We start from the raw sequence: 24,956 nt of genomic DNA on the forward strand, positions 1-24,956 counted from the left end.
AGGGACTTTCAGGTCCCGGGACTTGACTCCATCTTGCTCAAAATAATTCTTCAGCATGCTAATGTGTTTTGTGTCACTACACAAACGATGGAAGAGCGTGTGTTTAGGAACTAGTTTCACCTGCTCAATGCTCATAAAGTCATCACAGCTTTCATATTGTTTTTCTGCATCTGCTGTTGTCAGCGTGTCCGTTTGCTCATGAAAACTTGAGCAAGACACGTGTGTGGAAAGATGGATTGCTGCTTACAGATGGGGTGACAGGCTGCAGCAGAAGAGGAGGAACCTGTCTGTCTTGAAACTGAAGACTTTTTTTTTCCTGGTAGTTTTTCAAGGATCCTGGAAAATATCTGAGAGAAATGGAGAGTTCATTGAGGGAGCACGGGCGGCACACCTCAGCTGGAGATGGACCAATTGTTTTTTTTTTTTTTTTTTGTTATTTGGCTTTATTCATGAAAGAAGCAGGAAGGGTTGCACAATAAACGTCATCCTCTTCCAAGAGCAAAAGGAGTGAGAGAAGAGTGTTCTGGAAGGAACACAAGGTTGGAATGTTGTCAACCAATGCACCACCTGCTTCCTCTTGCCCAGAGCAGGAGACAAGACAGGCGAAGGAGAGGGAACCGTCCTCATTGACTCACCTCGCCTCGCCTTCAGTGAACTAGTCCCTACGGCCTTCGCCGCGGTTTTTAACCAATAGCGAAGGCCGTTAGAGGGCTACGCACATATGAAATAGAAATGATGGTTACTCACGTAACCCAGGTTCTATGAATATGTGCGTGGCCCTCTAACTGGCTGCCCGGCAGGCCTGTTTCCTCTGAGTTCCAAAAGGAGCAGAGCGGCGGGAGCAGGGGAGAGTTATACGTGGTGAGTGGAGCCTTCCTGGGCGAAGTCTCAGGCCGAGGACAGTGCCTCGATGTGGATTAACCAATAGCGAAGGCCGTTAGAGGGCTACGCACATATTCATAGAACCTGGGTTACATGAGTAACCATCATTTCTATGAAAACCAGAGCTATTCATTCAAGTTTTTAATCTCATTGAATCGCACAGTAGAGTTAAGATGCGATTAATCACACATTAATCGTGATGTGTTCTTAAAAGATTATATCAACAGCAGAGTTTAACGTTAAGAGTTTTTTGTTCATCGCGAGTGACCTCGTCTTCACTGCCATTAAACAGGATCGAAAGTTTGAATTTGAACTGACCTATTTCACACGAGTGAGGTCAGTGAGGACAGGACAATATTAAACCTTTACTTTCTTGGAAACGAAACAAAGGAATTGTACATAGCTTTCCAAGAAGGTCGTGCCTGTCTGGTAGAACATTAGCAGGACGCAGCTCTGAGTCAGCATTTATTACCCAGTGCCACAGTCGTACTCTGGGTGCGGTAGTTCATGGAAGGAAACGCAGCTCCAATGTGGCCCGTGTTTACTTCCATTCTTCTGGTCTCACTCATCAACTCAAACCAACACACACAGTGAGGCTTGTTCACAAGTTCATCTTGAGCAGATTAAGATAACAGCGCGGAGTCTGAATGAAAACGAATGGGAGCAGCAGCTGGTGTGGAGCAACTGCCTCCTGAAGAGGTCGGACCACTGTGCACCCGTCCACAGAGCAGAGCCACGTGTCCTGTTCAACAACCCCTGAGGGTCCCGGTGAAGTCTGCGCTATCAGAGCCAAGTGACAGTTTTCAGTTGCAGTCTCACAGGCACCGTTTACCCACCCAAGCTCATTTGAATTTTGAATATTTGTGTTCGTGCCTTATAGGAAGGTGCGGAGGAACAATGAGGCGTCAAGCATGCCTGAGGTTCAGTCAGATGAAGAATGTTTGAAACCCCCCGAAGGTACCGCTGCAAACCTCCAGGTGAGCGGCTGAATCATCGGCACTGTTATCAACTCATTTTGTTGAACAGGAACTTTCATCTGCCGACATGAAATGAAAAAGCTTCTCACTTAGACAATGACTCAATGAACCCATTGAACTTTTAAAAAAAATTTGAAAAATTTTATTTTGTAACTGCATAGATAGCAGTTTCAGAGGGCGACAAGCAGGGGGCGCCATGTGATCAGTTATGTAATTTATTTATTTATTTTAAGGTGACAATTCTATTTATTAGTTTTGTGTCCCCTTCATGACTGGGCCATGTGACTGGGTCAGACCTTTTTTTTTTTTTCCATTTTGTCAACACTGATGAAAAACATGACAATGTGAAGTGTAGGCTACACTCATGCGCTGTGTCGACAGCTGCATTCCGGGCCCCAGCTGGGCCAGCGCCACATCTTGTTTACACCAGGGACCGACGCTACGTTTGACCTAGTTGTTGATGAGCCCTGAAGGTAAAGAGGAGACTCACTACGAGTCCACTCGCCGCCGCCATCGTGGGCCAATGTTTAAGAAAGCACCTGGGAAGTGGACCACTTTTTAACCTGATGATCTACTGCACTTTGACTGAAGATCACAAGATCGACCACAGGCTGCACTGTCAGTCACTCACCCCAAGCAGCCCACTGAACTTTGGCGTTTAACCTGTTCCATAAAGCCTCGCTGATAACAGTCATGGCCACAGTATAAGATCAAAGAGGGAATCCAGGTTGCAAAGGTGAGTCTTGATAAAGCTCTGACACAACAGCATCTTGGGTCAATGGAGGGGGTGGCTCATGATAACCCCATACATGAAAAATCTATTTTATGTCTCATCATAAGAATATTGAACTCTGCCTCCAGGGACCCAATATCACATCACATGGTTTTTATTCAAGACTGTAGACCAGTTGTTCATTCTGTTTATTTCAAGCGGGTTATTTACACAGAACCCCAGAGCACAGCGCTTCCTCCCACTCATCCGTCTATGAGTCCTGAGCTTCTCCATCATTCCGAGGCAGCCTGAGCAGCTCCTCGATCTTCTGCATGTCCGTACTGTGCGTCTCCTGAGTCCTGGAGTCCAGGTCACCAATGAGCTCGTCTGTCAGTTGCAGACGCGAGTTCCTGAGGTGAGACGCGTTTTTTTTTTTTTTTTTTGTGTTCCTAACACAGATGTCAAGCGATGATTGACACTCACCACTCTGCCAGTTTGAGCTGGTAAAGCTCCCTGCGTTCCCGCCGCCTGCGCTCTCGGGCATCCTCCCCGCCCAGTGACTGCATGCCCATGATCACAGCTCCAGTGGGAATCCTGAGAAAGTTCAACATGTCAAACCTGCTGCGGCCACTGGAGGCAATCTTCAGCTTTAAGGTGGCCTCTAAAGCCGAGATTCTTAGGTTGGGCCGCGAGACAGGCCACTAGAAGTTTTGCGTTTTACACCTCTGGGATGTGAGACGGCCACATATGGTGGCAGAAGTGTGTCATTGAATTGACTGGACAACTTATAGCTTCTTTTGTTTATATTTTGAAAATATATGTATATTATTCTTGTTTTTTGACATTTAGACATTCTATTCTATTTATTTTACTTCAAATTGTATTCATAACATGAACAGTGTTTCAAATTTTCTCAACAGTTTGGATCAACTGCATTTTTTTCTTTTATTTTAGTGAATTTCATGAACATGACTTGCTGCTGGTTGGACTTCACGATGACAAATATATGTCATTGCTATGATCACATGGTTTCATGTCATTTCATAAGGTATTGATTTGTTCTTGTGTAAGTAGATTAAATATGGTTATTGAACACAAATGCAATGACACATTATATACCGTACGACTCCAGTGAGGGGCTGTCGAACCAAAGTTTGCCTCAAATTTTGTAACAAATGTATTATAAAACAATGAGCTCGCTGGGGAAAAAGTGTAAGTACACCAGGACATTATGTCCTAGATATGTTATTTTAACTCTAAATAATTCCATTTTATTTCAAGTTCTGTAGCAGATCCTCAGTATACATCACTCTGCAACACACACGGCTACACAAAACTCTCTTCCTTTATCCCACAGCTCTGATAACATGAGTAGAACGGACGTCACAAAAGCACGTTCAAGTCATCTGTAAAGGGCCACTGATCAGCGACTCACTCTGCGGGGAAAGTAGCAGCACAGACAGGCTTCGCAGCGAGACTCTAACCAAGGCCAACTGATGTCTCGAAAGGAGAAGACGAGTGTTTTTGGCTGGGAGCGAGTGATGAAAGAGGTGCAACAAGGGCTCCATGGATTGTTTTCAAGATGGCAGCCGCAGGAGTCTCCCAATGCAACTGCATGTGATGGCAGCAAACAGCCAACAGTTAGTGATGAGCTGATGGGGCTTCATAAAAGTGTGACCTTATTTTCAGAGCCCACCAAAAATGATGTGAGGTTTCATTTAAATAGTTGTTCAAGTCCACAGAATGTAGAGCAGAGAGCGCCATCTGGTGGCCTCTGACAATAAGGACACCGCTTGATGGAACCTCACCAGTCACTTCCAACAGTTTGGCAGATTTGACCTGCTGAATTGCAGATTTCACAGACAACCACATGCACCTGACCATGAAGACTACAGAGCTCTCCTATAGACTTTAGACACAAGGAAGCCTTTGGACGCTGAAAGAGGATGACATTGACTAACTTTCTTACTTTGTGAGTTCACACACAAAAGTGATCAGTGGACGCAGTCACGGTTTCAAAGGTCAGCGAGGCGTAACATACGAGACGAGACGGCTGCTTTCGCTCTTGTTTATCATCTCGCTCACTGCTTCATTCCTTTCATCTGTGGTCCATCATGAGCTGGGCTTTGTGCCCGGACCGGACCATTCTGGGAGGAGATCTGGAGCGTGATGTGCTATCAGATTAGACGCCTGCCTTCCTTTGTGCACCTGGCTCAGAGAGAGGAGGTGTTTGAACACATCGCGGCCTCCAGGTGGCTGGTCACTCAGGCAAACAGCGAGGAACACAGGCAACAGGACCGGATCACGGACCCATACACAGGCGCACCAGGGCCGAGGGGGTTGGCTTTCAGCTGAGAGACCAAGCAAAGGTTCACATCCCATCATGGTCGATGGAGATGCTGGAATAACAGAGATGGTATGAAGGCAGGGGATGCAGCTGCAGCACTGGACAGCTCGCTTGCTTTAACACACAATACATGACCCTCTGCAGTGCACATGAGTCCCTCTGGCGGCCAGCACAGAAGAGGGGGATGGGCAGGGGGCTCATCTGGCTAACAGTGGGTAGCTGCGAGGGACGCAGCTGGCTTCCAGAGTGATGTGGACGAGCACATGAGCCCAAGAAGCTTAAAGATAAACACAAATACAAGTGCAGACGTGAGTCAGGGACCTTACCCCAGGACAGCTCCAATGATGGTTCCGGCCACCAGCCCCTTCAGACCCAGGTTCAGACGGAACAGTCCTCCTGTCACAGCTGAACAAACAGAGTTGGGCGCATGAGGAACAAGGTTCTCCGCAGTCTTCTGCACAAGCTTCACGTGAGATCTCTTACTTTGACCTCACAATGACTTAATGCCACACAACAAGACGACGGCAGCATCTGTGGATACATCAAAATAGACTTGGATCCCTGGACAAAAATGAATCTGAAACAGTAGCGATGGGTAGATGAGGTCTCATGAAACAGGGTCAAAATTTTCAGGCCACTAGATGGCGCTCTTGGTTTACACATGATGCGAGGTGTCATTGAATGAGTTGTTCAAGGCCAAACATTTTATAGCAGACAACGCCATACACACCATGTATTTGATAAAAGCAAAACCAACTCTGGTTCACTTACAGTGGAGAAAGAGTTTTGACAGTAGATTTGACTACACAAGTCAGTGTTTGAGTCCAAAACTATTGATAAGCTAAAGACAGACATATTTCTGCTGACTGTTCTTGACCTGATCTGAGACACATGTAGAAAGCTGGCAGAAGAATGTAGGAGGGGCAGCACATGACCAAAGCAGGAAAAGGACAGGACATACCTCCAGCAGCTGCAAAGTTACTGAGCGTGTACTTGTCCCGGTACACAGACAGGCCGGTGCTGACTGAGCTACAGAGAGAAGAAGGACAACTTCAGGATGTATAAATCACAAGCAACTTTTCACACCAATAATGTGCCAATGGAAAGCTTTTTCAGGAGTCAATCAGTTGACCAAGGTAGTTAAATTAAATTCATAAATGTCCAAAGTCCCATGATTGAAATGTAGAATAAACGGAAGTAGTATAGTGCAGCGTCACCTGAACACTATACGGGTGGACGTAAACAAACATGGCTGACCCCCAGATCCATCTCTCTCCAGCATATTTCTGACCCTCTACATCCCGACCTTGTGGAACAGATCAGCAGCTGCTGTTGTTGTTTTAATAACTCCCCACCTTCACCTCTCAGACTCCGCCCATCCAAACCTCCGTCAGGCTCCGCCCTTGTGAGGACCTCCATAGCAAAACAACCAGCACTTACTACACACTGTCAGCCCGGAAACTATTCATGGAACATCACCATGAACAGATGGGACTTATTTTCACATCTTTTTTATTAAACATGTACATTAATTTATTTGTATTTTTTATTTTGTGCATGTGTGTTCTTTGCATTTGAAACACTCAAAGCTACTAAGCATACTTTGTTAAAATCACAGCAGCCTGGAGCTTTTTTAGGCTAAAAACCAATACTCGTTTTTTTGTTATTTTTTTACAATTTACAAATCTCCTTATTTCCCATCATGTTGTTCTAGAACTATAAATGACAAAAAAATCAGGCATTTGTGGCCAAAAAAAAAAAACAATTCTGGAGGGACTGAGCAAGTGACTCCACCACTGAGAGTTACTTACTTGAACATGGTGACAAAGACGCAGACTCTCCAGCTCCATCTCACTCCATACCTCACAAATCCTCGGACAGCGGCATTATGAGCGGAACGCTGATTTGGGCGGACAGAAGGGACAAGCTTGCCTCAAAATACGGTCAGATAGTAAAATTCAACCACATAACTGAGAGATCACATTGCCTCTCACAGACTGCACTTGTAACATACCACAGCTTCCACTTGACTGGAGTAGATCTCGGCCTGGCTGAGCTTAATGTACCTCTCTTTGGCATGGCGCGCAGCCGGCAGGCCTCCGTAGATCATGCCTGCCACTGCAGCAAAGAGACCTCCCTTGAGCACGTTGGTCAGCTCCTCGGGATACTTCTGGGAAACACTAGAGGGCGACAAAGAACAACGAGATGCGGCGATGCTCATGGAGTAACTCGTAATTCGTCATCAGTTTTCATTAGATTAGAAGAAATTATTAAATGAGATTTGTATTCAAGGCTTTCAAAGGCGACCTTCATGTAATTGTAAGTCCCTTTTCCATGTCAGAATCAGCTTTATTGCCGAGGTTGGTGAGGATCCACCAACTCGGGTAGTGCTTTGGAATAACACGCAATAATGATCAAAACATTATAAAAATAAATAACTACATAAAACAAAAAGGAATAAACATAACAATAATAATAGAAGTAACTAATAATTCATCAGTCTGACAGCCCTGTTCCTGTGACGGGAGGTTTTGGTCTGGATGGACCGTAGCCTCCTGCCAGAAGGAAGAGGGACAACCAGTCCATGACCACGGCGAGAAGGGTCGAAGGCTCTGATCCGACTTGCAAGTTATTTAGGTTGGAAGTTGGGAAATAATTACTAACTCTCGGTCGAAGAGGTCCTTGATGCGATCCCATCCTGTGTCTGGGAATTCTGGCTTGCCTATTGTCTTTGGCAGGGAGCTGGTGGGAGGGATGGGTGCAGGAGCCAGAGTCGGAGGAGAGGACATCTGTGCGGGCTGGGCAGAAGCCACGTCAGCTGCATGGACTCTGGGGAGCGGCAAGCAGAAGGAAAAAGGTCTGTCGCACTGGATTAGGCCCTGCAGCAGGCCGGTGCTCCACGTGCCTCCAGGGCCTGAATCTGCCAGTCGCCTCCACAGAGGACGACCTGGTCCAGGCTGCTCTGGATGCATCACGCTTCAGCTGGCGGCTGGAGAGAGGAAGGAACACATGGATGAAACAAACTGATGATTCAAATTGGGCTCCATCTTCAAAACAAACAGCCCCAAGCGCCCAGCTGTCATGCAGTGGTGAATCACAGAACACAGAGTCTGACCATCACACTCAAGCCATTATGCGGGAAAAGAAAGGAGTGCAAAAAGGAACACTTTTCATTAGGTTGGTGCACATTCTGTTTTGAGTAAAACTGCATGTAAAGGTTGATCAGCTGCACAAATTGTTTTTGACAGAACACACACATTTCGAGAGCAAACAAATTCAGAAATAAGCAAGAATTACTGACATACACGCAGGTTGTATGTGTGTGTTTTGCTGTTGTTATGTATGTGCTTGTGGGCGAGACATTATTTTAACCTAAATTAAAACCTAAGAATGTCAACGCGTCTTTGTTTGCACCGTCTAGATTGTTGTGACTATGCTGATTACAGTGTACCGTAAAATCTAAAAGTGTGATTCTGCAGTTCACGCAGAATACAGGATAGTTTGTTGGTCCGACTAGCAGTTAGCATGCTACGTTGTCAAGGATAAAATGCAGCTTACCAGGCCAAAACAAGGTGTTCCAGAACAAATGGAGGTTATTCTATGACCGGCTCCTGGTCAGATTCCCATATTTTATCACCGGTGCATGTGAATTTTATTGGACGTCATGTCGCATATGTGTCCTTGTGTGGCGTGTTTCTACCGGCAGCTTGAACTCTGCCCTCTGTGCTAAACTCTCACCGAGGAAACAGCGCCACGCAGTGGTGGAGGACTGTTGAAAGCGAACACGTTTCTGTACAAATTCAAGAGAAAGATAGACATATATGTAAAGTTGTTTTGAAAGGTCAATTTCATATCGGTCCGCCAGTAACGTAAAAAAGTGAAACACTGAATACTTCACTTGTGATGCCAAGAGAATAAATTAACATGTATTAATTCAGGGACAAGTGCAATAAATGACAAAAGAACTGTGTTTATTGGAATGAAAAGACATCTGCACGTCAGTAATGACCCTGGATCAGTGGCAGAAATGTGAATATTACAACATATTCATCCACTTCTTCATGTTAAACAGCTGTGCCACATTAAAGTCAGATAAAAACACCACGGACGTTCTATTGCTCACTACCTGGAAAGAGAGGTCACCTCAAGTAAGGCAAACAAGGCGGAAATGTGGGGTTGCAGTTCATACAATTGCCGCTGGGTGTCAGTGCTACACAGGAAAGTAAAATTTATCGAATGAAGTAAAGGAGTCAAATGCAGTGGTGGAACTAGAGAGATGAGAATTAAATGGTCATTCTTTTGTCAACAATAGTTTAACAAACCTCCATTTTATTGTCATTGAAAATGATCTGTGAGACTCGAAGCAGAAAGTTGACTTTCTATTTCCACCACACTTTTAAATGACAGTGACACATTAACTAAGGCACAATGTAGGGTTCTTGTGAGATTAAGGCCAACGGTTGTTTTTAAAGGAGACCTTCAATGCTGCCTAGCACCTTACAGAATGGTGATTTATTTCCTCAAAATAAGCCCCCTGGACTGCAGTGAGGAATGTAAGAGTAACCCGAGGGCGTCGCTTCATACTCAGCCCGGCCCCAGATCAATAACCACCTCTCATAGCTCTGTTCTGCTGGGTTTGTGAATAACCTGCTTGTAGCTGCTCTTTCTTTGTGGCTTATACTTGAGAATCCGGCTGTACTCGGTGAGGAGTCTTTCCCAGTAGCAGGACACGTCCTCCATCCGAAGATGATCCTGAATGAACTGCTGGCCCCTGACGGAAATTTTAGAAAGTACATTTTAGGATCCAAACACAACATCTGAAGTCAAATCTGATGCACCTTGTGGCAATTTCTTGTGCGACGGCATCATTTTCATTGACGAACTGAAGCAGTTCCCTGTAACACAGGTAACACAAGTGACGTCTAAACTACTCTTTATTTTCATAACAACCATTCTTTTCTTTTCCCCACATGACTGTATGTGCACTTCACCTTCAGGTGTCACATTGTCAAGGAGGGCGAGTACCTGAGGTCTGACAGATCCTGCTTGACTGGGATGTAGTGCACCCAAGGTTTGAGCTGCGGGTAGAAAAACTCCAGCCATTCCTCTCCCACATGAAACACCAAGGAGCCACACAGGAAAAGATGTTTCAAGCGAAAACTGGCCGCGACACCTCTGAAGTTGAACAAATATCTGCAGCGGAAATTTACTTTTAGCATCACGACATGCATTTTCATTTACAGGTTACAGAGCATTAACTACCAAAATGGTGTGTGAAAATAACACTAGTCGTACTTGTACTTGCAGTGGTCCACGAGTGGGATTTCTTTAGCTGCAGGTCTCCCCAAGGTGTCCTGAAAACAATAGAAGAAGGCGGCAAATCCATTAAGTTCAGGTTGGTATGGCCTCTACAGACCATTTGTGTCGGCAGTTGACCTTATCGGACTTCCACGCCTGGTTCTTTGTGTATTCTGCGTCCACCAAGTCTGGGTTCTCTCTGGAAAGAAGCACCAGGGGATCACGGTCTGGACTGGTTCTGGAAGAGATTCAAAAGCAAGCTCAGTCTAACAAGGAGGTGCAGACATGATCAGTGGCCCAGTCCAAAAACATTTTTTTTTGCGGCTACGTTGAGTGCCGGACACGTAATGCTCGTCCATCAGACAGGTAGATGGAAGTCAGAATACATCATGGGGAACTATTAACACTTTCATCTGTGTACTCCATAGTAGTGAGAATATACCAAGGCAAAAGACTGGGAATTTGGAACGAGAATATACATGTTTAAGTCTAAGCCACACTAAGGCAATACTTCGGTTCCCAGGAAATGTCAATGTAACCGTGGCCACTGTGCAGACTGACCTGGAGCCTCTAAAAAACCCCTTTGATACTTTCTTCTTCCAGGGCCAGGAGGCTGCAGACCTGAAACAAATCATGATCAAAGTTTGAATCAGGAAAAGAAGTCGCAGAATTTGATCTGAACAACAGGAGACATCTCCTGTCAATCGTCTCACATTTTCAGATCATCCCTCATCAAATCCCATCGCCCCAGTCCAGTGGGGTATATAGGCCACACAGCAGGCCCGCCTTCCCAAAACGTCCACGCTGGGTACATGATGTCCTGGTAGTCCGCAGTCTGTGGCCCATCCGAAATAAAGTCAGGGACACTGACGCACGGTTGATGTGTTTTGTTTCTGGTTAGAGAGTCTGACCTTACTGAAAGAGAAGACCGGCAGAGTGGGCTGCACCCAGCTAGGGACCTGAGGGTAATCCCTCACGTTCACCACCATCTCCATGTCAGGCAACCTCTCAATCACCTCCAGAATGAAGTGTTCAACACCACTACACCTAAAAACAAGCACAGCTTTTTCATCTGTCATCTCACGTGGTTCATTCTTATCAAAAGGAGAAATGCCTCTACCTGGCGGGAAACATGCAGGTGTGTTCTCTGTACAGCTTGTGTCCGATGATTTGGTAGTGGGTGCCGAGCCCCCGCTGAACAGTTGATGCCATAAACTCCTCAGTGATGCCTCGTTCAAAGGGACGTAGATCGGCTTTTAGAACACTGAAACAAAGATGAAAACCACGAAACAATGGCAGTGTGTGTGAACAAGATTCCAGTATCAGGTGCAGTTAAGCCTAGTGCTGGGTAGCAAGCCATCTCCATAGGTTTAACTCCTTCAGTACCGTCAGTCTTAACTAAAACCTCTCACCAACAGTGAGGATTAGAACTGACCAGGGAAACACAGCTACTCACCTCAGGTGACAGCTACAGCCGGCAGACACGCATGGAGTGTAACCCTTCACCGCATCAGCGATCTGGTCTTTGAGTTTGCCCCACTTTTCTCCTTCAACAGACCAATGAAACCACAGTTAAAACACACTGTTTCCACTACTTATTGAAGATGCTATTATTAGTGTGGCCACAGTACAAACGGCTGCGGAATAAACGCGAGCAAACAAACACTATTCACTCCGTAATGACACTTGTTCTGGAGACGTGGCCAAAAACACACACAAGACGCAACATTCAGCATCTAAATCTAAACGCAACGCATGAAACCAGGCGGCATAAGCTCGTTAGCTCGCGTGTGTGCTGATGGATGACTCCAACACCAACGGCGCCAGCTCTTTAACCCTGAAGAGAAATACCTGAAGCTCCGGTAGCGGAGTTGACCAAGACATGAGCCAGCATTAAAATACCACACGTCCAAAACGACCCCATGTTTGGGGCTTTTAAGCTGCTTCTGCTTGAAGTAAGTTACTACTGTGATTACGGAAGTTCTGCACGAAGATGCTACAGGATTGGTCAGAGCTGGGAAAAAGGCGGGGCTTAATGCCCATTACTTAGCCGCTGATTGGTTACCCGAAACTTATGTTTTTAACCTTTTACTGTTATTAACAACAATACGAGCCATTTCTTGTTTATTTTATTCCATAACTTGTTGACACTCTTAATCCAATTCAGCGGTTACAGACACCTATATACTGTGTGTGTGTGTGTGCATATATATATATATATATATATATATATATATATATATATATATATATATATATATATATATATATATATATATGCATACACTTTGTCATTCATTGTTCTGCATTGTTCTGCAGTTTTATCACACGGACAGGTTTATTAATTCTAATATTTGAACTGTTTAATAGAACATCCACATTCATATTAAATGAAATTCAGTTAAATTCACATGAAACAATGCCAACCTCAACTGTTCAAATTCCCCTGGTGTGATGAGATGACTCCATCTTTTCATCTCCATTTTACTTGATACAGATCCCCGGGGCGTCTCTGTCCTCTTTTCAAAAACGATGTCAAGGGCACGAGTTGAATCGTGAAAGACGCCTCGTGTGGTAAGAAGGAAGGAGATGATCTGGGGTTTGGACTGAGAGTGTGAGTGAGAGAGGGAGCAGATGAGGGAGGCAGCTGCTGGATACATCCTCTGACAGAGGAGTATTCAGAATGCAGTCAAAGTTCACACAGGAGAAGATCACATTGTTGGTCTTGTGTTGTCACCTCGGCAGATTCGAAATGCAGAGGCTCTTCTGCCTTCTCCTCTTTGGCCTCCTCCTGGCTCTTGACTGCGCTGCAGAGGAAGGTCTGGAGTTCCCCAATTTTGATGGCAAGGACCGCGTGCTGGACATCAATGAACGCAACTACAAGAAGGCGCTGAAGAGGTTCGACTTGCTCTGTCTGTTCTATCACGAGCCGGTTCCTGCCAACAAGGGCCTGCTGAAGCGCTTCCAGATGACGGAGCTGGTGCTGGAGGTGAGTGAAGCAGTCGAATGGGATGATGGAGGAACACGTTTTGTCGTTTTTCTCTGCATGTGCTCAATATCAGAAGACTTAAACGTGGATAGCAGAGGGATGAATGGATGAGTCAGAGTTGTATTACCTGTCAGGATGTCAGCGCTGATGATGGTTAAATGAAATGAGTCGCGGGGGCAGCAGCTTCAGAAGGTCCCTCTGTCTCCTCCCAACTGGCCGTGCCTGAGACCCCTCCAAAGGGAGGCGTCCAGCGGTCATGCTCATAAGAACCACCTCAGCTGACTCCTCTCGACATGGAGAAGCAGAGGCTCTACTCTGAGTCTCTCCCGAGTGACAAAACTTGTCACCCTATCTCTAAGAGAGACGCCCGCCACCTGTTGGCGAAAACTCCTTTCAGCCGCTTGTGTCGGGAATCTCATTCTTTCGATCATGACCCACAGCTCATGACCATAGGTGAGGGTCAGGACGAAGATTGATCGGTAAGTAGAGAGCTTTGCCTTTTGGCTCAGCTCTGTCTGTTTGCCCCTGCTGAGCAAAAACAGGTGGAGAAATCAGTGTTTGAGAGCAAAAGTTGTGATTTATGGACACGGCTAGAACTGCGGGGAAGGTTGAATGATGGATGAGTAATAATACTGATAATAAACCAGAATAATAATGAATGTGGGATGATGGGAATCCGAACATGTAACCAATGAGAGATGGAAAGACGTGGTCGAGGGACGTGCTGTAATGCTGTGTGTTGCATGGGCTGCAGCTCACTGCTCAGGTGCTGGAGAACAAAGACATTGGCTTCGGGATGGTCGACGCCAGGAAGGACTTCAAAGTGGCCAAGATGCTCGGTAGGTCCGACATTAAACATGTATCATGCTTCTGTCTTCTGACTCTGTGCTGTGCTGCCTCAGGCCTGGAGGAGGTGGGCAGCCTGTACGTCTTTAAAGACGACCGCATGATCGAGTTTGACGGAGAGCTGTCGGCCGACACCCTGGTGGAGTTTCTGCTGGATGTGAGTGGAGCCAGAGCTTCTTGTTCACATCGCCGGGAACACACAAGCAGCATGTTCGACAAGCGTGAAACTGAAACTCTAATGACTGTCGCGGTGCATCATGGGATTTTGATGAAACCATGTATCATTACAGTATCACCGCCAGGATGAGAATGTGGTCGTGATGGGCTGATGAGGCTTCATGAAACAGAGTCCTATTTTCAGAGCCCACCAGATGGTGCTCTTGGTCAAAAATGATGTGAGTTTTCATTGAAATGGTAGTTCAAATCCAACGATTTTAGAGCAGAGAGCGCCATCTAGTGGGTTCTGAAAATAAGGACACTGTTTCGTGAAGCCTCCTCAACCCATCACTAGAATGTGGTACATCTAGAGGTACGAGTAGTGATTCGTAATCCACACAGTTCACTGACAAGATTCCAATTCCTTCTCTGCTGCCCCCTACAGGTGCTGGAGGACCCAGTAGAAATCATTAACAACGCCATGGAGCTGCGAGCCTTCGAGAGGATGGAGGAGGACATCCGTCTGATTGGCTACTTTAAAGGAGAGGACTCACGTGTGTATTGATGCACCGTCACCTCTTCAAATAAACTTACAGAAGGTTATGATGTCATGTGACAGCTCAGACAGAATTCAACTCAAATATCAGCTTTTTGAGAGACTTCATCTTTTTCAGGTCTCTTACCTTCATAACATGACATCGGACAGATGAATTTGAAAAATATAACATCTTGAGTCTCTCATGAAGATGAGGATGAGCGTTGGGGTGAAGTAAATGTAGATCAGCTCTTCACTCCCTGGAGGTTGGGGCACTGGGACTGAGAGGCTAATGGAGTTTTCACAAAGTTCCGGTGAAAAAGAAATCCAGAGCGTGTTCCCGAGAGAACCTTTAAATAGATTCCTCTTTTCAGTCTGATGGGTCAAACTTGTGAAGCGTGACGGAGAGTGTGTCCATATCCTCAACCTTTTCTGAGTCTCATTCCTCTCTGTTTTCGCTTCAGACTACAAAGCTTTCCAGGAGGCCTCAGAGCGCTTCCAACCATACATCAAGTTCTTTGCAACCTTTGACAAATCAGTAAGCAGAACTTTCTACTAGCTGCTAACTAGTGATGGGCAGATGAGGCATCATGAAACAGTGTTGCAGGGTGGATGAAACAGTGTCCTGATTTTCAGAGGCCACCAGATGACGCTCTGGGTTTAGAAATTATGTGAGGCGTCATTGAATGAGTTGTTCTAGTCCAAACATTTTACAGCAGACACTGTGTCATGAAGCCTCATCTACCCATCAGTATTGCCAACACCTCGCTCAATTGGGCACATTCTTCCCAGGTGGCCAAACATCTTTCGCTCAAGATGAACGAGGTGAACTTTTACGAGCCCTTCATGGAGGAGCCGGCCATACTGCCTGGACGACCTCTGACAGAGATGGACATTGTGGACTTTGTCCACCAGCACAGGAGGTGGATGTAACGCATGATATCAGCGGTGATGGCTCAAAGTGTTCTGAAAGTGTTCCATTGTTTTAGGGCGACTCTGAGGAAGCTCCGCGCTGAGAACATGTTTGAGACTTGGGTGAGAGACTGACTGCTTTGATGCTGTTTTTCGAGCCTGGTTCAGACAGATGTTTGGTTTCCAGGAGGACGATATGGAGGGAATACACATTGTCGCATTTGCGGAGGAAGAAGATCCAGGTATGAAGGGTTGGTTACTGCTACAGATGGATGGATGAGGTTTCATGAAACAGTGTCCTAATTTTCAGAGGCCACCAGGTGGCACTGTCTGCTGTAAAATGTTTGGTCTTGAACAACTCACTCACAATGAAACCTCACATCATTTCTGAAGAAATAGCGCCATCTAGTGGCCTCAGAAAATTAGGACACTGTTTCATGACGCCTCATCAACCCAGCACTAGTTATTTTGTTTAGCCATCCATGGCGACTGATGGCAACACTGGAGTATAGACTTGGAGCAATGGGCTTTTTGTTTTATTTAAAATCTAGCTTTGTCTTGCAGAAAGCATTTTTCTTTACTACTAGATTTTTTTTCTTTCACAGTTGATTTTATCTGACGCTGGAATTCTTTCACTTTGTGTTCTGTACAGTCCACTTCTCTGACTATTTTTGACTTTTTATGTGGACCTCTTGGTCGTTTTCAGGTTTAAGCCAGGTATGTTACTTTCTGATGCCTGTCAATGTGAGGTCATGATCTCCTGCAAGTTATGGACTTGAGTTGTGACCATTAAATGGATCATGATTTCTGTCATTAAATTACAATTTCTAAATATTTGAATGAATTTCATGACCAATCGGGGACCATGAAGACACCCTCCGTGACTTCAGGTCATTTACATACATTATTATTTGTTCCACAGATGGCTACGAGTTCCTGGAGATCCTGAAGGACGTTGCCAGAGACAATACAAACAATCCTGAGCTCAGCATCGTGTGGATCGACCCAGATGACTTCCCTCTGGTCTCTAACTCCCTTAAATCATTAGACCTGTGTGAAGAAACCATTCTGATGAACATTTCCCACCTGCTTTGTTCAGCTGACCACTTACTGGGAGAAAACCTTCAACCTGGACCTGTTCCGGCCTCAGATCGGCGTGGTCAACGTCACCGATGTAGGTGATGCTGAAGCCCCCTCGGTGTCTGGGACCTGCTGCTCACCTTGTGTTGTCTAGGCGGACAGCGTCTGGTTGGACATGTCCCATGACGAAGACCTGCCCAGCGCGGAGGAGCTGGAGGACTGGATCGAGGACGTGCTGTCTGGGAGGGTCAACACAGAGGACGACGACGAGTTCTCGGATGACCTTGATAGCATTGACCTCACAGAGGACGGAGAGTATGGGCCGGAGCCAGGGGATGAAGAGGACTCCGGTGATTCAGCTGATTTGTAATTCAGTCTTTAACATCTATATAACCAGGGCAGCTTTTCGCAAATCCTCGGTCACCAGAAATGTCTGTGCCAGTTAGGATCAGGGCGACCAACTCTTGGCATGACACTGGTTCGGGAAGCCTATACATTGCATCATTTTTTCAATTTATTTGCTCTGTAAAAAGCTTGTTTTTGGTTTGTTCCTGTGAGCCGACTGCAATTGATGTTGATTTTATGCGCTGGTGCTTAAACGGAACCGAACCTAACCTGGTGCGTACTGTCAACCTGGTCAAAACTTCAGAGCCAAAACATCCGTGGCTCAATTCTTCGGAGTTCGCACCGACAGATTACTATGGTGTTGCACGTGCTGCTTTGGAAAAAAATCATAAAACCAGCTGCTTTCCGCTGACTTGCGTGGTCAGCATCAAGTTGAGGACAACGTTAAAGTGTTCGGAAAACTATGTGGATGCTGGAGCCCCAAGACACCCACAGAACTTGTGCCTGTGGTAACAAACCTGAGTAAAAGAAATATCCAGCAGACCACAACTGGAAATAAATAAAAAATGAGTCCAGATCTTCTGCGAATTAAAGTGTCTTCCCTGTAATTTCTTCACTCATGTAAATAACTCTGTTCCACGCCTGAAATGATGAACTTTGTTTTACTTAATTCAATGTGTAAAATTGTATTCAAAATATTTGATGCAAACTTTAGTAAACTGTAAATTCAGACTTGTAACTTTGAACACAAGATCTGCCAAAACTAACATCAAATATCAAAGATTAAGGCAGTATTTCTCACATGTCTGCATTTGGACACATTTTACTCTTGGTTTAAAAATGATGAGCATTCACTGAAATGGTTGTTCAAATCCAAAGATTTTAGAGCAGAGTGCTATCTAGTGGGTTCTGAAACTTACCACACTGTTTTGTGAAAATAACTGCACTGTTTCATGAAGCCTCATCTGCCCATCACTACAAAATGGACCTAGAAAGGTTAAATTGAAGCAAGGATATTAAGAAGTGTAAATATGCTATGAAACATATAAAAATATATAATTTATACATATCTTATTTGAAAAATCATAATAAAACTAAGGGCACAACATCTAAGAAAGATTAAAGGCAATTTATTTCAAAACATATTTTCAACTTTCTTTCAATGTATTTTGCAGAACAAGAAATACTACTTTTTGTCATGAACATGTTATAATTACTGTTGAAATGTCGAAAAAAAATGAAGAAATAGGAAAAGAAAAATCACTACTCATGCTGTAGTTTAGTTGAATAGTGTCAGTCGAACCTTGTGTGGGCCACGAAAATACAGGCGAAGGGCTGGATATGGCCCCGGGGCCACAAGTTCATGCCTTTAGGGGTCATTAGTTAATCTTTTGGAAATTTGGAAAACAACCTCTGATGTAGATCATTTCACAGGTTCAGGTTATTGCCTAGTGACACTTAACTTCCGAACGTTTCAGAGTCACTTGAAGCATTTGTGCAGTGTCAGAACACAGAAGTATGAGGGGACGTCCGTCCTCGACAACAACAGATTGCCAGCGTTCTTTAACGTCCATCAATGAGCTCCTTCCACCTACATTATTGAAACCCCAGTGAATTATTCAGAGTGGTTTTCACTCCTAATTGAAGCAGGGATCTGTGCGGAGCCGCAGGGGGTCGGGGGCTCAAAGGCTGCCCACCAGGGGCCCGCCACACAGAATAAGTCGACCCTTTACCAGTGAACATGCCGGACATGAATTAATAATCCGGGGACGAGTCAACAGGATGTTTGTTTCGCGGCAGAGGATTTACACATAATTCATAGCAAACATGGCGGACGCTAAACTGTGTGTGTGCGATTTTAAGTGTGACCTGAGGCTCCCGCTCTAAGGAGACAAGCTGTCATGTTCCAACATCCTGTTAAACGACAAGGTGATGATGTCGAACATGCGCAAGGATTTAAGGGCTGGAAGCAGGACAGGAAATGGCCGATCCACCAAAGAGGACAATTCATCAGCTCAGTTTAGCAGAAGACACAGGAAGAAGAAAACACTTCCTCTTTTCATCAGGAAAGAAATAGAAAAAAAGAACTCAATTTAGATGCAAATGCTCTCGACTCGGGTGTCCGTCCCGTCGGTGGCGGTCCCGCCGGCTGTGAGGAAAGGGGGATTAACCGGAGCACAGATGAGTGTGGACAGGTGGCCTCATCCAGGGATGAGTTCATTTTCTGCACCGGACATTTATTTAGGCCACGTGAGGCGGCTGCGACTTTGTGACAGGCCAATTACAGAGAGGCACGAGACAGGATGAAACCCTAATGATGCCACCAAGGAGAGACGCTCGCATCTGACGTGTCGGAGAACAAAACAACATATAAGCGTCATAAGCTAAACAAAGCTGCAGAGGCAAAATTGAAGTCCAGTTTTTGGATGGAACTGTAGAATATCATTGTAGACCTTTGATCAAAGTATGACTCTACATGGACTGAATCCAGTGGAAACATTGGACTGACAGGTGTCCCCTTGTCTCACACCTGTTTTCTCTGTATTCCTTTTGCAATTATTTTCTCAGAAAAAATGAGATCTTAATTAATGTAGATGAGGTTTCATGACACAGTACTGAAGGCTCAATGAGGTTTCATGAAACAGTGTCCTGATTTTCAGTCTGCTGAAAAATGGTTACTCTTGAACAACTAATCCACATTATTTCTAAACCAAGAGCGCCATCTATTGGCCTCTGTTTCATGATGCCCCGGTCACCTCAACTGGAGTCAGAGGAGCACAAGTTATCCTTTGTCTGTCACATGCTATCTTGAAGATTTATTCTCAAATTTTAGCCACCTGAACCAGAGACCTTGTTCTTCAGCTCAGTGTTTTTCAAACTTTTTTAAAACCAATTTCACTTATTCCAGGCTACATCAATTAAAAGCTACGATCTAACAAAATAACCTTAAAAACCCCATATTCTCTGCTATGTTATACTTAAATTTGATATATTATTCTTATTTTTGGGCTGTAAAAAGCTACATTTTTATGTCACCTTTTTGGGAGCATTGTTTCCTAGATATGCCAGTCTTAATTCAAGAACTCTTGCCAAGTGAAATTATCTTGCAGCAAAGAAAGATAATTTCACTTGTTTCATGCAAATATTTATTCAGAATAAGTGTTATGAGCAAGAGCAATATGGCCATGAGGTCATCAAAGTGAAGATCCTCCCCTCTCAAACCAAACTTTCATTTTAAATTGTCCCCAAATGTGCACATTTCTGACGAGTTAAAGTATTAGAAAAGCAGTTATACTAGGGAGAGTGACTTGACAGAGGATTATAGAAGTAATAAAGACTTTATAAGTAAATAATTGTAATAAATGTAAATAATCACAAAACTTAAAAGCACAATAAAACACCAAAGGAATCAGTCGTGTCTTCTGGGCCACAAAGATTAATATGTCTTGAAATAACATTTGATGTTTAACCGATCACTAAATATAAGTTGAATCTGTACAGATAAGTTTAAACATCAGTGAGAAAGTAACCGAGAGATCAGTCAACTCTTCGCTGGATTTATTTCCCTGTCCATCAGCACAACCTCACTTAGTCTCCTGCATCATGGACGTTCTGCTTATGACATCACATTGTACCGCCTGGAATTGGGGACTGTAAAATGTTCTCTGTGAAACAAAGTTTATACATTATCAGTCCACTATTATTATCTATGTAATTGATTATTCAAATTTATTGTCTTATAATCCCAACCCTAAGTGGTTATTATTATTATGATTATTATGATTATTATTATTATAGACAAAAGCAGAAAAAGAAGGAGGGATCTGCGTTGGTGAAATTTTATTGTATGGAGCGGCAAAATCTCAAATGTGGTTTCATTTCTTACATATGCTCTGCACCTTGTACAAAAATAAAGGAATTTCTCTTCAGTCTGCATTTAATGGGTCGCTCCAACAGCTTATCAACCAGGAAGTCCAGTCAGAGCCCATGTGCAAATCTTCATAAAAAAGAACGTTTTAATCTTTTGTCTTGACAAACGGCGTGGAAGTGAAACGTGTCGACATTGCAACTTCACGTCATTTACAGAAACCGCACACCTTAACACTGGATGGAGTTTGACCTGGCAACAGCGTGACAGTGATGAAGAGGAGCTGGACGAAGGCCTCTCATGTCACCTGACACACAGACCGACCGACACTCATGCACTCGTGCGTATATAAATAGATACAGTGTACAAACAGGAGCCACAGTCGCACCGGGGGTCATACAAAGGTCATCTGTCGTGAATAAAAAAGCGTGAGCAGACATGACTTGTGTGAATCCTTTGACAGTAGAGAACTTTCGCCCCAGTCAGTGTTTAATCTTCACCACTAGAGGGGAGCAGTTGGTAAGTCACGGGACTGATCGACTTGGACTTGCTTTTCGAAAGATTACGGTTGACGCAACACTAGTTCAGTGAGTGAATCAACATAGAACATTCACTGTGCTGCCACCATCTTCACCAGCATTGACCTCAAACGTGTTCCTCTCCCTCCTGCTCTTCATCTCCCAGCAGTCAGGCAGATGTGGTGAAGAGACGTCCTGAGAAGGAGGAGGAGATCACGGTTTGTGGCAGTTAGAAGGATCTGGACCTTGAGTCCTAAAGTTGTTCGAGGAGTCCGGCATCTAGCAGAAGAGCATGCAAGAGTCAGAAATACACAAAGGTTGTCCGTGTTTTTTTTTTTTGGTTTCTTCGAGAAGGAAACATCTCATTTCCCTGGGTGGAGGCAACAAGGGAAGGTGCCAAAAGCCTTGTGGAGAAATGTAAGCAGCACTCAGCATCTGAAATCCAAAAACTGAAGTGTTTCTGTCCAGTTTCAACAAAGTTCAGCTCCAGGAGTAAAAAAAAAAAGGAGTGTCACCACTTGATAATCCACAAACACACACTCGTATGTGCACACAGCAGTGTAAAAGTATTTTCTGCTTCTCATAACAATCGACGTAAAGTATATTCAAAAGTGTGCTGTGTTTATATAGATTTTTTTTCAACCTTAGACAATAATAATAATAAAAAAGTTTTAAAAAAATGCAAAACCCGAATAAAACGATTAAAAAAACCCAGGAGTTCTACACAGAAGTCTCGGACTGAAGGCGCAGGACGAACTTGTGCGACTTGGGGTCGATGTATTCCTCTGACATCTGGATGTAAGGGATCTTCTTACAGGTGACCACCAGACTGAAGTCCACACACTTGAGCAGGAAGACGGTGCCGTCTTTCAGGCCGCTGGTGACCGAGGCCTCGCTGATGAGCGTCCACTGACGCGCCCGCCAGTGGTCCCGGCTGTACTGTAGGGTGGGACCAGGGCTCAGGTAGCTCTCCAGGAAGGCCTGAGCGGGAAAGACAAGTCAGTCAAACAGCCCACGGTTCTGAGGCTGATGAGCGGTCAGGTGTCTGACCTTGGGCGTCATGTTGTTGGTGATGCAGAAGGCCAGGTGCTGCTGGATGCTCTCCATGCTGTGACAGTGCTGCTGCTTGGTGGTCCTCAGGTACTTCTGCAGGGCCCGAGCCATGGAGGGGAAGATGGCCTGCGCTGCCTCTCTGGGGTCCATCACATCCCCGGGGGTCTTCTTCTGCTCCTCCTCTTGCATGTGCTTGACATGTGTGAAGGCCTCCTCGACAGCCACCACCAGTCTGGGAGGAGAAGCAGCAGATGGTGGAAACAGTCTGCAGCGATTGCATTGATTGTGTCATCCGCAAGAGCTCGGATAACAAGACGCAACACATTTGTGTGAATGAACTGACTATAGGTCCTCAGTTTCCATGTCAGAATTTTATGCTTCACCATGTCAGACTTGTGCACATCTCAAATCTCCTGAGGAAACGGTGCGATGCCTAGCTAGTCGCTTCCTGACAAACAATGCAGCATCAGCCTTCATCGGTATCACCTCAGCACGCAACCATTTGGTTTCGCCGATCACACGGGGGGGGGGCGCTCAAACGCACTCAATGTCATGAAGGCACATGACAAGTGTCACGAAATCTAGGGATGGGACTGACCCAATCCAGTATCGGAACATCCAAAACCTGTTGGATCGGGAATTGCCAAGAAGACTGCAAGCTGTGGAATGGATTTCCTGTACATTGGTGAGAGGCAAGAGAAGTATTCGGATCGGGTCGGAAGTCTAAAAATGTGGAATGGTTCATCTGTAACGAAATCTTGTTATGATATCATGGAATTGCATGGAACTTAACTATAAAATACAGTTAATGTTGTTCATGTTTATATATTATTGTAGTATTTGCATCTATTATATATATCACATGTTGTATAGATTATATTTAGCGTTATAATTATGCTAGCACTGTTTTTTTCTTTTTAGTTTACCAGAGAGTTTCAAAACATTTGACAGATCTGAACATATGATAAACAATGTCTTCACTTGCGCTCTAGTGAGAAGAAGCTTTGCTGTCAGTTTGCGTGCTCAACATAAATCTTCTCTCAATTGTGACCTCACTGAACAAGCAACACGCTGTGAGTAAACTTCTAAATATTTCTTTGACATTGTTGTATATATTATACCTTAGACATAATTGTTGAGTTGCAACAGATGGGTTCTGCTGTTTCATGACTCTAAAAAGAAAGAAATAAAACATATCTGACATCACCAGTCGTCGGTGGAAATGTCTGGAATATCATCTTACAAACACTGCCGGAATGCACAAGCAATGGACTTCAGTCATTAGTTTCTTAGAGGATTTTTCGGTGAAAAACACAAAAGTCCACCTCCATGATGCGTTATGTGTTATCCATTTGTTTCAATGTTTCAATATGTTAGATCATGTGAGAGTTCATCTTCAAAAAAAGACCATTTGAAGCAGCGGTGCTGCGCCACACTAGTTTATATGTAGTGGACACTCTTATCACCGATACTAAAATGACAGAGTCTATTTGGAGGTATCTATTGTGTCATGATGCAACGTACCGAGCTCTTCTCTTGCGTACACGCCTCTCGTGCTCCGCCTCCTCGTAGTAGAGCTCATTGTGACTGGAGTCTCTGCGGCGAGCGGCTGCAGCGATCATGGCTCGGGACTGAGAGTGGGCGAGTCCCGCGGCGGCCGCGGCATTGTTCCCTGGTCCTGTCAAGAGGGGGACCAGACTGGGTCAGTTACAGAGCCGTCTGATCTTCACATTACACAGTGACGTGATGACATAGGCTGCAAGACATGACGACACATTCACCTCAGCACATTACTGAGTCAACAAACTCCAGTCACTCCAACTCTCTCCCTTCAGGACAAACACTCATTATGTGAAGCTCATTAACACTTTCTGGAAATAATGGGGGCTAAATCGAGGTCTTACATTATTCATGGAGGACAAAACTGGAATTATTCATGACTTTTTGAGGGACTGAACAGTTGTCGCCCTGTATTATCTCCATCAACGTTAACAGAAGAAGCAGGAGTGCAGAGCTCTAGGTTCTTCAATCAGGGAAGGGTAATTGTGCGGCCCTGCGCACAGGACAGTTCTTTGAGTGCTGCTACGAGACAGACGTGGTGAAAAGTAAAAGCTCCAGGAGAGAGGTAGAAAACACAGAGAGTTGGCCGACGTCCCTGAGCAGCTGCTGCCTGATAAAAGTGAAGGAGGACCAGACACAGGAGAGACGTGACAAGAACGTCGGCGTAATAGCTATTGATTTATCAGGCTGAGATGTGCGGGGGGAGCAGGAGGAACTGGAGTCATGTTAGTGCACTTTAGCGACGCTTGAGTACACTTGAGGGGGAGTGATAATTTAGTCACGGAGGTGTGCTGCATTCCACCTGCTCCTGTTGTTCTTCTTCATCAACCTGAGGCATGCAAGGCGTGAGCAGGAGTGAGGAGAAGTGAGGTCCTCTC

The 24,956-nt window shown here is 44.9% G+C and overlaps 4 protein-coding genes across 8 annotated transcripts in view; 1 reads left to right on the forward strand and 3 right to left on the reverse strand.

Moving 5' to 3' along the window:
• Nucleotides 1-2,685: 2,685 nt before the first annotated feature.
• Nucleotides 2,686-8,639, reverse strand: timmdc1 (translocase of inner mitochondrial membrane domain containing 1). Its single transcript, XM_053881912.1, has 8 exons — nt 8,477-8,639; nt 7,583-7,907; nt 6,933-7,098; nt 6,730-6,818; nt 5,880-5,947; nt 5,245-5,323; nt 3,055-3,165; nt 2,686-2,981 (listed from the first exon to the last, which is right to left on the reverse strand). The coding sequence occupies exons 2-8, from the start codon at nt 7,888-7,890 to the stop codon at nt 2,843-2,845; spliced, it is 960 nt and encodes a 319-aa protein (XP_053737887.1). The 5' UTR covers nt 7,891-7,907; nt 8,477-8,639; the 3' UTR covers nt 2,686-2,842.
• Nucleotides 8,640-8,819: 180 nt separating this feature from the next.
• On the reverse strand, nt 8,820-12,213 carry poglut1 (protein O-glucosyltransferase 1). The gene is made up of 11 exons (XM_053888211.1): nt 12,068-12,213; nt 11,673-11,763; nt 11,337-11,480; nt 11,128-11,263; nt 10,930-11,051; nt 10,778-10,837; nt 10,355-10,454; nt 10,214-10,272; nt 9,944-10,111; nt 9,757-9,813; nt 8,820-9,689 (listed from the first exon to the last, which is right to left on the reverse strand). Exons 1-11 carry the CDS (start codon nt 12,138-12,140, stop codon nt 9,533-9,535), a joined length of 1,167 nt encoding a protein of 388 aa, XP_053744186.1. The 5' UTR covers nt 12,141-12,213; the 3' UTR covers nt 8,820-9,532.
• A 617-nt stretch (nt 12,214-12,830) lies between these two features.
• Nucleotides 12,831-18,141, forward strand: LOC128764659 (calsequestrin-2-like). The gene is made up of 11 exons (XM_053874612.1): nt 12,831-13,205; nt 13,960-14,044; nt 14,108-14,208; nt 14,653-14,761; nt 15,207-15,280; nt 15,535-15,665; nt 15,732-15,777; nt 15,842-15,896; nt 16,577-16,677; nt 16,754-16,828; nt 16,889-18,141. The coding sequence occupies exons 1-11, from the start codon at nt 12,900-12,902 to the stop codon at nt 17,102-17,104; spliced, it is 1,299 nt and encodes a 432-aa protein (XP_053730587.1). The 5' UTR covers nt 12,831-12,899; the 3' UTR covers nt 17,105-18,141.
• A 2,774-nt stretch (nt 18,142-20,915) lies between these two features.
• The window catches only part of vangl1 (VANGL planar cell polarity protein 1), a 42,472-nt gene continuing 38,431 nt past the window's right edge, over nt 20,916-24,956 (reverse strand). For all 5 annotated transcript variants that reach the window (XM_053853467.1, XM_053853463.1, XM_053853464.1 and 2 more), the window contains 3 exons: nt 24,043-24,196; nt 22,516-22,750; nt 20,916-22,446 (listed from right to left, as the gene is read on the reverse strand). In XM_053853467.1, coding sequence (XP_053709442.1) covers nt 22,186-22,446; nt 22,516-22,750; nt 24,043-24,196 — 650 coding nt within the window. In that variant the 3' untranslated portion in view covers nt 20,916-22,185. The remainder of the gene's footprint in view (nt 22,447-22,515; nt 22,751-24,042; nt 24,197-24,956) is intronic.

The sequence above is a fragment of the Synchiropus splendidus genome, chromosome 1 (genome assembly GCF_027744825.2).
Source record: "Synchiropus splendidus isolate RoL2022-P1 chromosome 1, RoL_Sspl_1.0, whole genome shotgun sequence".
Taxonomy (NCBI): Eukaryota; Metazoa; Chordata; class Actinopteri; order Syngnathiformes; family Callionymidae; genus Synchiropus; species Synchiropus splendidus.

Bases quoted from the DNA above. Each gene is read 5' to 3' on its own strand.
- timmdc1 (XM_053881912.1), bottom strand. From the start codon at position 7,890: ATGCATCCAGAGCAGCCTGGACCAGGTCGTCCTCTGTGGAGGCGACTG. The intron at 3,166-5,244 runs GTAAGGTCCCTG...GAACTTTCTCAG, and splicing joins ATCATTGGAGCTGTCCTGGG to GATTCCCACTGGAGCTGTGA. The intron at 2,982-3,054 runs GTGAGTGTCAAT...GTCTCACCTCAG, and splicing joins CAGCTCAAACTGGCAGAGTG to GAACTCGCGTCTGCAACTGA.
- poglut1 (XM_053888211.1), bottom strand. From the start codon at position 12,140: ATGGGGTCGTTTTGGACGTGTGGTATTTTAATGCTGGCTCATGTCTTG. The intron at 10,112-10,213 runs GTACGACTAGTG...TTTCCGCTGCAG, and splicing joins GTGGACCACTGCAAGTACAA to ATATTTGTTCAACTTCAGAG. The intron at 9,690-9,756 runs GTGCATCAGATT...AATTTCCGTCAG, and splicing joins GCACAAGAAATTGCCACAAG to GGGCCAGCAGTTCATTCAGG.
- LOC128764659 (XM_053874612.1), top strand. From the start codon at position 12,900: ATGCAGTCAAAGTTCACACAGGAGAAGATCACATTGTTGGTCTTGTGT. The intron at 14,209-14,652 runs GTGAGTGGAGCC...TGCCCCCTACAG, and splicing joins TGGTGGAGTTTCTGCTGGAT to GTGCTGGAGGACCCAGTAGA. The intron at 16,829-16,888 runs GTAGGTGATGCT...TGTGTTGTCTAG, and splicing joins GCGTGGTCAACGTCACCGAT to GCGGACAGCGTCTGGTTGGA.